The 13,005-nt window shown below is 45.2% G+C and overlaps 1 protein-coding gene across 10 annotated transcripts in view; it reads right to left on the bottom strand.

Moving 5' to 3' along the window:
- GIT1 (GIT ArfGAP 1) overlaps nt 1-13,005 on the bottom strand; it is a 534,945-nt gene that overhangs the window by 235,650 nt on the left and 286,290 nt on the right. For all 10 annotated transcript variants that reach the window (XM_078680041.1, XM_078680045.1, XM_078680044.1 and 7 more), the window contains exons 7-8: nt 12,043-12,137; nt 5,960-6,002 (exon numbers count right to left, since the gene is read on the bottom strand). In XM_078680041.1, the coding sequence (XP_078536167.1) occupies nt 5,960-6,002; nt 12,043-12,137 (138 nt within the window). The remainder of the gene's footprint in view (nt 1-5,959; nt 6,003-12,042; nt 12,138-13,005) is intronic.

Here is a 13,005-nt window from a genome sequence, read left to right as displayed (position 1 = left end):
TAGGAGGAACTGTTAATGTACGTTTTGCCTTTTGATAGCATATTTGTATGCATTTTACAATCCACCTAGCAATTCCAGCTTTAGAGATGGGGTTGCCTTTATGTGGTGGTGAGAAAGCTACAAACAATTGTTTTGGTTTTCGAAAGGTTTTGGTCCGGTAAATGTAATAGAGAAGGGCTCTCTTAACGTCTAGGGTATGTAGAGCTCTTTCTGTTACAGAGTCTGGGTTTTGAAAAAACACTGGCAACTCTATTTGTTCTTAGGACCACTTTGTTACGGTGTAGCTGTAAAAATGGTTCTTGTATAGTGAAAGCTTGAATTGCACTTACTCTCCTGAGAGAGGTAATAGCAATAAGGAAAGCTGTTTTCCATGTGAGGAATTGTAGTTCACTTTTGTATAAAGGTTCAAAAGGGGGTCCCATGAGTCTGGTAAGAACAATGTTTAGGTTCCACACTGGAGAGAGTGGTAGCCTAGCAGGAATTATTATTTTCAATCCTTCCATAAATGCTTTAATTGCAGGTACTCTAAACAACGACAGATGTTGTCTATTTTATAGATACGCAGCAATGGCTGCAAGATGAAGCCTTACAGATGAATATGCTAATTTACATTTTTATAAGTGTAGAAGGTAGCAGATAATATTCTGGATAGAAGCATCCAGTGGCTCATTTGATTATTGTTGCAGTAAACGGTAAATCTCTTCCATTTTGCTGCATAGCAAGCTCTAGTAGTATGTCTTCTGGCTTCTTTAATGATATTCATACAGTCTGGTGGTAGGTTAAGGTAACCAAACTCTAAGACTTAAGGAGTCAGATCGCTAGATTCAGTTGATTTGGATCTGGATGTCTGATGTCTCCATGGTTCTGTGTTAGCATGGATGGTGTCAGACACAGCTTTTGGTGTGGAACTATCGAGAGTTCTAGCAGCGTTGTGAACCACGGTTGGCGTGCCCATGTGGGAGCTACTAGGATCATTTTGAGAGACTGTTGTCTTAGCTTGCGCAATACTAGTGGTATGAGTGGCGGAAAAGGGTACGCAAATCTGCCTGACCAGTTCATCCATATCGCATTGCCTTTGGACAACGGGTGTGGAAACCTGGCGGGGAAGGTTGGGCATTTTGCATTTTTATGTTTTGATGTTTGGATGGCCCCACTTGTGAAAGAATGGTAGGAGAACTTGCTGATGTAGTTCCCATTCGTGAATCTGTTGTGTCTGCCGACTTAACAGATCTGCTATCTGATTGTGAACTCCTGGAAGGTGTTCTGCTAGCAGATATAAGTTTTTGCGGAATGGCCCATCTCCAAATGTTCTGTGCAAGCCGGGACAGTTGCAGAGAGAGTGTCCCCCCCCTGTTTTTGAATGTAGTACATGGCTGTCATGTCTCTCCAGATCAGGACAGCTTTGTTCTGTACATGTACTTGGAAGGACTTGAGTGCTAGGAATATTGCTAGCAGCTCTAAGTGATTCATGTGGAGCACTTTTTGTTGAGTGGTCCCTTTCCCTTGAGTTGTAGGAGATGGGCTCCCCATCCTGTTAGGGATGTGTCTGTTGTAAGTACTATTTGTGGAACAGGCTTGAGGAACTGCCGCCCTCTGGACAAGTTTTTGGTGTTCCCCCACTGCAGAGAGCGATGTGTGCGGCGGTCTACCAACACATTGTCCTTGAGCCTGGTTCCACTAATGTGCTAGACATTCTTGCAATGGGCGCATTTGCAGTCTTGCATATGGAACAATAAAAATACATGATGCCATCATGCCTATTAGTTGCATGAACACTCTGGCTAAGAGAGAGTGTTGTGTTTGAAACTTTGTGACTAAGGCTTGAATGCTCTGTATCCTGGCTGGACTGGGATAAGCTAGAGCTGTAGCTGTGTTTTTTGTAGCCACTAGGTATTGATGTACATGAGAGGGCTGAAGATGTGACTTGGTGTAGTTGATTGTGAACCCTAAGTTGTGCAATGTTTGAATGGTTTGAGATGTGTGTTGGACACACTGATTGAATGACGTGGCTTTTATGAGCCAATCGTCTAGGTATGGGAAGACATGGATGTGTTGTCTTCTGAGAAGTGTTGCTACTACTGCTAGGCAATTTGTAAACACTCTTGCTGCAGTTGTGACTCTGAATGGAAGGACTTTGCACTGATAGTGTTGTGCTTCTAGCACAAACCTTAGATATTGCCTGTGAGAAAGATGTATGGGAATGTGGAAGTAGGCGTCCTTGTGATCTAGTGTAGTAAGGAAATCACCTTGTTGCAACAATGGGAGCACTTGTTGTAAAGTGATCATATGAAAATGCCCTGAGTGTATATATAGATTAAGGGGCCTGAGGTCGAGAATTGGTCTCAATGTCCCGTCTTTCTTGGGTATTAGGAAATACAGCGAGTACACCCCTGTTCCTTGATGTTGTAATGGAACTATTTCTACTGCATTTTTTAGAAGCAATGAGAGAACCTCTTGTTTGAGCAGCGTTAGATGTTCTGTAGCCATTGGACGCTGTCTGGGTGGTATATGTGGAGGGGTAGCTGTAAGTTCTAGGCAGTAGCCATAATGGATAATTTGTGTTACCCACTTGTCTGTTGTGATGGAATTCCAGACAGGTAGGAACGGTGTTAGTCTGCCCCCTACAGGAGTGGAATGCTGTTGGGGAAACAAAAGGAAGTCACTGTTTTGTGTTAGGGGAGGTTAGATTATTGTTATTTCCTCGACCTCTTCCCTTGTTGTTGTTGCCCCTATAGCCTCCTCTAAAATATCCTCTATTGGAGGATGTTTGTGTGTTGGTTTTAAAGGAAGCTGAATTGTCTGCTCCAGCTGCTTTGGAGCCTCCTCTGTAAAAGGAGCGACGAAAGGATCCTCTTCCTTGGGTAGACTGCAGAGCTCCCATAGATTTGGCTGTATCAGTGTCTTTCTTAATTTTCTCAAGTGTTGTGTCTACCTCTGGACCAAACATTGTTGTTGGTTGAATGGCTGATTTAAGACAGATGTTTGCACTTCCTACTTAAATCCTGAAATGCGTAGCCATGCATGTCATCTAAGTAGGACACTAGTGTTTATTGCTCTAGATGCTGTGGCTGCTACATCTAGTGCGCACGTGATGGAGGCATTTGAAATTAGCTTCCCTTCCTGTAGAAGGTCATTTGCCTGTGCTTTATATTGGTCAGGTAGATGTTGTAAAAGTGTTTCTAACTGATCATAGTGAGCCCTGTCGTATCTTGCGAGGAGGGTTGTGTGTCAGCTATGCGCCATGTATTACTAGTTTGGGCAGCTATTCTCTTGCCTGAAGCGTCTATTATCTTTGACTCCTTATCAGGAGGTGGTGCTTCTCCTGATGTCTGTGAGTTTGCTCGTTTTCTAGCGTTTGAAACGACTAGGGAGTCTAAGGGTAGCCGTTCCTTAATGTAGGCAGGATCCCCAGGCGCAGGCCTGTACTTTTTCTCTATTCTTGGATTTATGATCCTAGCTCGTACAGGATCTTTAAACACTTCTGGGGCATGCTTGATGACCCCTTTAATCAAAGGTAGTATTTGAACTGACCTTTGGGAATGTTCAAAAGTGTCTAGCAAAAAATCTTCTTCTGCCTCATCTGAGTGCATTGTGACATTATGATAGATGGCAGCCCTATTGAGTAAATGTCCAAAACCTATATTGTCTTCTGGAGGAGATGGTTTGGATGTGTATGGATGTGGATCTGGGATATCTGGCACATCCTGTGGATTTGGGTACTCCCAGTCTGGTGTATCATTTGGATAGGGAAAAGGTTCATCTGGGTCTCCCCCCTCCCCTATGGTATACTCATCATCATTCTGAGGTGGTGTATGTGGAGGTGAAGAATGAGGAGAATTTTGAGGTGAAAGGTTCGAAGGAAGAGGAGGTGAAGGAGAGTGTACAGGAGAAGAAGGGTGCATAGGTGATGTGGCAGAATCATTCTTCTGGACAGGCACTGAAGGTGTAGGTGCTGTATCTAATTTCCTCTTCCTGTGTGGCATAGTAGAGACATGTCCTGTTTGTGGATCAATGTAGATCCTTTTTTGCAAAGGATCAGGCTGAAAAAGCTCCTCTTCTGGAGGAACCGCTTTCGGCGCCGATTTTTTTGGTTCCTGGCATGGTTGTAGCTTGTCTTCAGCCTTAGGAGCTGGTATAGAGTCCTTTGGCGTAGTTTTTGGCACCGAAGATATTATCTTTGGGGTTGAGGCCTGTTTCGGGGGCTTTGAAGCATCGGAAGCAGGCTTTGTGGGTTTCGGCACCGAAGATTTCGGGCTGGTAGCTGTTTTGGTCGGCTTGGAAGCGTCGGAAACAGGCTTCATTATTTTCGGAGCCGTCTTGTCTTTAGGAGTCGACGGTTTCAGAGTGTGCTTCGGAACGGGGACTTCTTTCAGTTTCGGTGCCGAGGGAGCTGGTGGTATCGGCACGTGCGGTTTGCTTGGTCCCAAGCTACCGGAAGGCTTTAATATTTTCTTCGGAACCGGTCTCGATTGCGGGGCTTTCAAAGCAGTCTTTCGGTCGCGACTGGGCCCCGAAGGCGGAGTTTTGACCTTTGCCTTCAGTGTAGGTACTGAGGCAGGGGCAGTAGTACTCACGCTTTGACCCGAAGTTATGGAGTCATCGGAGTCATCTGCCTCAGATACGATTTGGAGATCATCGGAATCTTCCTCTGGGACGCATGGACCTTCGTCGAAGATATCCACCGGTTCCGGAGCCGATCTCTGCATATCGTGTCGACGGGCCCTCCGATCTCGAATGGTCTTCTTGGATCGAAAGGATGCACAAGCTGTACAGCTCGACTCGTCATGTTCTGGCGATAAGCACAGATTACACACCTCGTGATGGTCGCTGTGTGGAAATTTTGCTCCACACTCGGGGCATCTCTTGAACGGCGTCCTTTCCATGTGTTGTAGGCCTCACGGCGTGGATAGGCCCAACGGCCCGCGTCGACGACCGTAATCGATGGGATGATGTTGAGTCGATAGTTATTGATAGAGAAAGTTGTTTGGTAAAGTTTTTACGCGTCAAACTACTGGAAAAGTAGATTTCGGAGCGGAAAAGTTACAACCGAACCCCGTGGCGGAAAAAAACAATCTAAGGATGGAGCCGATGCCCATGCGCACTATCGTCCAAGGGAGGATTCACCTATCTCGTGACCACAAAGACTTCTTCCAAGACGACAAAAACATGCAATCATCCGAGCCCAACACCAGGTGGCGATCTAACGCACAGTGCGAGATCTGCAGCTCATATGCCTCGAACACAATGTTCTATTACAATTTTTGTTATAGAGAAATAAAATGAGAATATTTAGGTTCTAACTGCTGCAATAACCAATGATACGAAAACCCGGCTCTACTCTACTGAAAATATATATAGCAAAACAAAATGAGTTCTAATTATAAAGTCAAGAATAATATTTGCTCTAGACTAGTGGTTTTGGTGCTGCAAGAACCACCACCTTGTGGAGCTATCCCGCAGAGCTCAGGAGTATGTGATTTCCTTAGGGCTATGCTTCTGGGGGAACTCCATACACAGATATAACACTGCACTTCTTTACTCCCTTTCAACTGGACCACCATATGTGAAAGATCTCGGACCATGCTCTTGTCCTGCGATCAGAGATGTAGAATAAATGGCTTTACAGCCTTTCAGAAACCTCTATAAGACAAGGCACACACATTACCCATGTTCCACTGACTGCAACATGACCAGACTACTTCAGGCCCTCAAGAATGTCACCCAATTCTTGCGACATAGGTTATACTACAACCACAGACTTCTGTGAGCGGATTTAATCCTGAAAGCGCTGCTATGCTACACTAGTTACAGCTTCACACAATGGTAGTGCCAGATAACATAACATTGGGCAGGAAGCCTCTGATAGCAAGCATAGCATAGCTGCCTTTGTTCTCACTATCTGTAAAGTGAACAAAATAGACCAGAGAGAAGTGCCCGATGACAGGGAAGTCTGCCTCACCTGTCAGCCATCTGTGGGATGATGTAATGTCCATTCTTGTGATCTGTAACAGACAAGAAAAGGGAGGACCATGTTTTAGCCAGATATACTCATATATTGCATTATCTTTTCATTTATTAACATTATTCAATACAGTGAAAGACAGTGTACTTTTCAAGCAGAAATGTTTTTGCATTCGGTTTAGCTAACATATGTTAATTTGAAGAGTTGTAGCAGGTATACATAAGCCACAGGGAGAGTGTGTTGGGATGAGAACAGGCACATAAAAGCAGCAGCTCGGTCGATGGTACATTCACAAGGAATGAAAAGGGAGACTTAACTGAAGCCGAAGATGGAGCAGAGCTCCTACGTCACCTGCAGACTCCACACCAAGGAGGTGGACCTTCGGCGTGGATTCGAATTCTGTTAAGAGTTTAGGCCTGTGGCCGAGATGACGCGAGTTCCAAGGATGAGGGCAGAGCACATTAAATGTGCAAAAGGGGTTTCCAGTTCTGTAAAAATATGGATGTAAAGCCATCGAAGAGCACACATGGAAGAGCATCTGAAAAAATCCTTGACTAGATGGGGAGACATGGATAGCCTTGAACAACTCAGAGAGTTTACACTGGCGTCTACTCCTAGAAGCAAGCTCACCTACAGGGAAAGGAGGTGGGGCGACCACAGTGGAGAAAGAAAAGTATGCACATTGCTAAGTAGTTGACTCTATATAGCATAAAGACAGGAGTAGTAGCCCGACTGCTCATGACTAGAGAAGTAATGATGGACTTTGCAGCATTAAATAAGGGGTGTAGGTGAGTCAGTCTAATGTCCACTACATATCTGACTGGTGTGGAGGCGCTAAAAGACTCCAGCCACTTGTGCAAGTCTAAAAGCACATCAATCGTCTCTGGAAGCAGGAAATTGCAACTTTAAAAGATTTGAACATGAGAAAGGTAATGTTAAAGAATTTGCAAAAGTCATTGGCCGGACAGTTAGACGATGTAATGGCAGTACCAGGGGATGGGTGGGAGGACAGATAGAGGGAATGGACAGTCCTGGACAGAAGCTCAGAGTGAAGTCAGGGGGATCCAATGATTTCATGGTGGTCTTTTGATTTATTGAACGCATTAGCTAGTGTGATAAGAGCTATTTGAAAATCCTTCAATTAGTCAGGTGGAAATAATTTTAGCTATTTCCAAATATGTCCTCAAATCATCATTTTACAAAGCACATCTTCATCATTATAGGGACAAGGAAAACAAAAGGCTTTACACTGTATAACTGTGGCGTAGATGGCACAGTGGCAAAGATATCTAAACAAGCATTTACAATGCAATGGTTTTGCCTGTGTTAAAGTTTGAGCTATTGGCATTGCTCTTGACATTATTTTTATTTATGTTTTTTTTAACATAAATAAATGGCATTGTCATTTACAATGCCACTAGCTTTATCTCTCGCAAATGACACACACAAACACCCACAGGGAGCCCCCCCAACACACACTCAGAGGCCCCCCCACACACACACCCACACAGAGCCCCCCACACACACACCCAGAGCCCCCCACACACACACCCACACAGAGCCCCCCACACACTGCAAGCCCCCCCACACACTGCGAGCCCTCCCCACACACTGAGAGCCCCCCTCACACTGAGAGCCCCCTCACACTGAGAGCCCCCCCACACACTGAGAGCCCCCCCACACACTGAGAGCCCCCCCACACACTGAGAGCCCCCCCCACACACTGCAAGCCCCCCCCACACACTGCAAGCCCCCACACACACTGCAAGCCCCCACACACACTGCAAGCCCCCACACATACTGCAAGCCCCACACACTGTCTGGCAATGTACATCAGGCTCTCAGAGTTCCATACAGCTTTGGAGAGAGTTATTCTGCAACTGTTCATTATAAAGAATATATTCTTTCCCAACTATACATTAAAATGATATTGCAAGACACCTGCAGTTCCAAGACCTTTTTAAGTAACCCACTTTCGGACTCTTTCCCCTAGAAGGTCACAATGCTCCTTGGTGACTTGAACTGCCCATATTACAAATGTTATGGTGACTTGAATTGCCCATATTACAAATGTTATGGGGAGCAGTCACAACTGCTGCGTGGAGTGCCCCTCCCGGCCGCCGTAATCCACTAAGTACTGCTATCACGGGGGTCTTGGTTCCCTCCCAGTTTGCTACCAGCGGGGCCCCAGGCCGCCTCCTGGTAGCGAGGTGTAAAGACCGCGTTGTAATGGTTGAATCCCAACTAGCATTAGTCCTAGTAAAGTGACATATCACACAGGCCTGGCGAAGTGTATCCGCCCTTAGAAATCGAAACATGTAAGGTAAGTTTAGATATGTGCAGGGTTCTTCATCTTCCAATGAATAAGGGCAGGGGCAGCTCATAAAAATATGAACATTGGTTACATTTTTGTGACGCAGAAATTGACTGAACAGGAGAGACAAATGAACAATTCCTAGTAAGGAGGAAAACAAATGCACCAAGTCTAATGAGACTGTATTATGCATAAACAAATACTGGATAACTGATCACTGTATCAACCCTGTGGTCTTTTGTGGAGGGAGAGGGGTCTAGGAATTTATGTGATTGAATATGGAACTTGAAATATAATGTTTCTGCAAACGTCAGTAAAAAGATCTCCAAGAACAATGTGAAAAACACAAGGACATCACATTACTATCTCTCCCTCACACTTCAGCTTCACTCCATGCATAAGTGGAGCCACAATGTTGCTGCCATATGATTGCAGCACGCCTCTATCACCATACACACAACACAGAATGCATCCCATGTAAGCTACACAGTAAACCTACACTCTACTAACAATGCACAACAAATGGAGGAGCCTCTCACTTGCAAGCACTTCAGGGCCTCGTCAGGGATAGGATGCCAAATACAAATTCTAAACACAAACACAATGAGTGAGAGGATGGGAAAAGCCGATGAGATATGAAAGGGTTTGTGGAGTTACAATTAAGCCAGAAAACAAGCAGACCAGAAATGCAACGCTGTTATTATATGTCCTCAAGTTTCAGCTTCATTTCTGTCTGTACACAGTACCAAACACAGTAATAAATATCTATTAGTACATAGGTCACATTGCAAAATATATACACATTCACAAACGTGATAGGGCGTAATACCGACCAGGCACACAATCGTGAGTGGCTAAAACGTTTCGCAGTTAATAAGCATTAGGTGCCTAATGTTAAAACAGCACACCTTTTGGCCTTGTTGCTGAGCGTATGAAATAATCCGGACTGTAAAAGGGTTCTGACTATTTTCTCATTATCTCTTTGGCTTCTCTGCTGAGCGCACTAAGTGATGTGAAATACTTGGTTTGCTTACGCAGAGACCGGACAGCTTATAGCACTATAAAGCGGGGGGCGGGGTGCCAGGCTCCCGCCTCCACTGACATGGAGTTACGGTCATACCAGCGCACACCTATTGCACCTCACATGCTCATGAGGTCCCTGCCAGTACCCCCAGTTACAGTGTAGTAGGTAGGTTCATTTTATCTAACACATCGTGCCGGAAAGGCTCAGTCAGTACAGTGTACTCTGGAAATGATGGATATTCTTCTTTGAAATTCTCACTAAGGATTAGGAGATTCTTTTCCTCTAAGATGGACCATTCGGAGGTTCGGAAATTCAGACGTTGACAAAAATCATGTTGGAGCTAAAGAAAATAACCACTCCTCTGGTGTGCACACCAGCTTTTTTAAAGGCGGAGATTGGGGATGAGTTTTTCTATAGACAACAAAATCTTTTCTGAGGAGATTGCTCAGGCGTGAAGACGAGACGCTGCTCCCTCGGTTGATTCACAGTTGAAGTGTGCCGCACAAGCGTCACGCAGCCACACTAGTATCTTAAAGCCTCAGAGTTAGTTGGAGGCATAGAGCACTGAACATCCTGTTATTCTGGGCAAATCACTTAATATCCCCGTGCCTAAAACAACAATGAATGTGTCCTTATGTAATTTAACTGGTGCTCCAATACCTTTTGGACAAGTTTACGCTTTATAAAACTGCAACAACAAAAACATGATCTTGCTTCCAGTGGCTTGCTAGGAATTCTCCAGCGCCGGACACTCTTAAGTAATGGTGGGATTTACATATGGGTTAACATAACATCCACAATTTGTCCGCTAAAAGCACTAATGTAGTCACAACCACCTATCATCCCTCATGTTGCTACAAGTGTCATAAACGATGTGGGTACCTACACAAGCACCTGGACCGAGTGACAGATGTGCGCAAAGACCTATCTGCACGCACAGGTATCATCGCATTATTAAGTGAACGGAAATAGTTATTCCTCTCGACCCCACAAGCTTCCAGCCCACGGCAGTTTAGAATTTCGTTCTTGGACCCTACATTTTTAATTTTTAAAGGGTACATTTCTGAAAATAATATTACGTAGATAGAAGTGTATCGCTCAACTCGTGATTAAGGTCCACACGTAAAACAAACTCTTCCTATGTGGAGGTTCACAGCAAAGATAAACCTCTTCCAACAACACACTCTACGTGGTATAACTTACTAACCATGTAGGTAAAACACTTCAACGCTAATGTCACAATACAACACCTTTGAAAAGACACGTCAAGCACACTCCGAAAGTGGAAATACTGAACAGGTTCTATATGAAACCTTCATAGCCCTGTAGGCCAAGTTTCCTAACGCGCTCCCTAAACTACAGGCCATAATTGGCATAGTTGCTATCTTTCCCCGCTAAATTGCCAGCACGAGAAGTGTATTTTCCCTCCCTCATCAGCCGCAAAACAGAGGCTGATATCGCCTCAACTCACAGGTCGCCGTTACACTTCTGTCGTCTTTCTTCAGATGACGAATAACCACTCTGGTAACTGGAATCTCCTGAGGACTACCCCCTTTTCCTTAGACAGTTGTGAAAACTCATTGTACGCTACCTGGAGCGCTAGCCCGAGCGCGGCTGGGCAACGCCTGTCTACCGGAGCAGTCGACGGGTGTTTCCGGTTTACGAACGGTTTCGATAATGAGCGGGTCGTCTTTTTCGGGGCAGATTATGTCTTTTTATTAACCGTTTGCATAGTTTCCTTGCAAGTACAGCAAGAGTGATACTCCTAGAACTACCGATTACACCGCCTCCTAATTCTTTTAAAAAGTTTTCCTTTGCTGTTTTATATAGCGCAAACTCAACCCTTAGGTATCAGAGCGCTTTACATGAGCACAATTTTTAGTTGGAGGCATAGAGCACTGACCCATCGGCGGCTTGGGGCGGCCATGTTGAGTTCCCGCGATGCAGTCAGTGCTCAGATTCCTCAGTACGATGTTCAGAAGGATGCGTGCAAAAGGTAATCAAAGTCTCCAATGAAGACGAACGAAACCACGCCCAGGGAAAAAAACGCGGGAACGCCCCCGAATCTGCTCCGGCCTTGACGGACAGATCCGGCTCCCAATGGCTAGCCTCCATTTATGGAGCTAGCCAATGGCAGCCGGGGGCGGGTCATATATCCCACAGTATACTCATAAGGTTTTTTAGCGCATGCGCACTATGTGCGCACTTGCAGGCAAAACCTAAAAAGGAGGGAGATACCCTAATTCTGAGAAAAGGGACGGGGTAGCACTGTAGAAGAAACAAGCATCCCTTCTCAAAGGTTCAAAGATAAGTGGGACAAATTTTTTTCTGTGATTGTGTGGAAAAACACTCCTAAAATAAACAGCGGCTCTAAGTCTGTTCTGATATTTTATGTTTAAACTATACCTAAACAATGTTAATTTGACCTCCAGAGTACACCTGGTTATACCCCCAAAATATTTGCAAGTGCTTACATTTAAGGTGTCTTAAGGGGTCTCCAAGTACCTTTAATAAGGAGTGTACTAGGGAGAGAGAGGGAGTTGATAGTGCGAGTAGATATTGTATCTATGAAACGTGGTTCTTTTGTAAGGCGCAAGAAATGCTCTCAGTTAATATGCGAAGGGCGTCCTCTCATAGGTGCACCCACTGCAATTATCATGCACAAGGCTTAGTGTTAGCATGTGACGGTCCCCGGATCACAAACTTTAAGGGAAGAAGCCATGGCTTTAGAGAGCCACTCACCTGGTTTACGTCCACACAGATAGAATGCCAGTCTGTCCGTCAACTCGTACTGACCCTCCACCAACCGGTCGGCTAGCTCATTGTGCCCTGCTTGCCTGCAGAAAAAGGACACATGATTAGAAGTCGAAAGTGCTGCCTACAGAAAGATGAGCATGTCAGTGAGTCCTTATGTGCAGAGGAGCAAAAGCACACAGATTATTTATTCAGTGACTGAGTGGACAAGCAGGAGAATCTGGGAGGAATAATGTACCCGGAGTCTGTGAGGAATCCTCGAGTCGCGGGTGCCAGGGGGCTCAATGTATTTGGGTGGAGGAGGTCGGAGGGATAAATAAAGATGTTGCCTTCCCTGTCCTATATGAACTGATGATACGGTTCCTGTAGAGAGAGTTCCAAGGAGAAATAAACACCCATATATGTCCCTGCTTCACAATACTGCTGACAGCTAAATGAGATACACTTGTCTTGGATAACTTCCTGCCCGCCACAACACAAGAAGTCACCTGTGAAGTACACTACAAATCCCTGCCTATAGAAGCCCTGTATTTTCAGGACTGCCACAAGATTTGAAGAAATGAAGAATGTACATCTGCAGACATTTGCACCAACAGTGTTCACACTCAGATTTTCATTTGCATAAGAATTACATTAAGAACTCTTGGCAAACGCTATCAAAGTGTGCTACCATGACTCCATACCTCACTGTGCCAAGGCAGATTTCAGCTTTCTCTGCTTCTGGTCGTGCCATTCAGATAAAGCAGAGGTGCAGACATTCACTGCAGGTTGGACAACCTATCAGCCGACCAGGTTATGCGGTGTAACAGCTACTGAGACATTCCCAGCGACTGCTTCTGCCTCATGAATGTATCGCCTCCAGGAGCCCTTCTAACATTCAGTACCTCCCAGGTTTGGGGACGACACTGCAGCGCCCCCGGGGCGTGCAGCTTAGATCCACCCCGTGGCTCT

Source organism: Lissotriton helveticus, chromosome 3_1 (genome assembly GCF_964261635.1).
Source record: "Lissotriton helveticus chromosome 3_1, aLisHel1.1, whole genome shotgun sequence".
Lineage (NCBI taxonomy): Eukaryota > Metazoa > Chordata > Amphibia > Caudata > Salamandridae > Lissotriton > Lissotriton helveticus.
The sequence above is the reverse complement of the archived record's forward strand: the minus strand, read 5'-3'. Positions and strand labels throughout refer to the sequence as shown.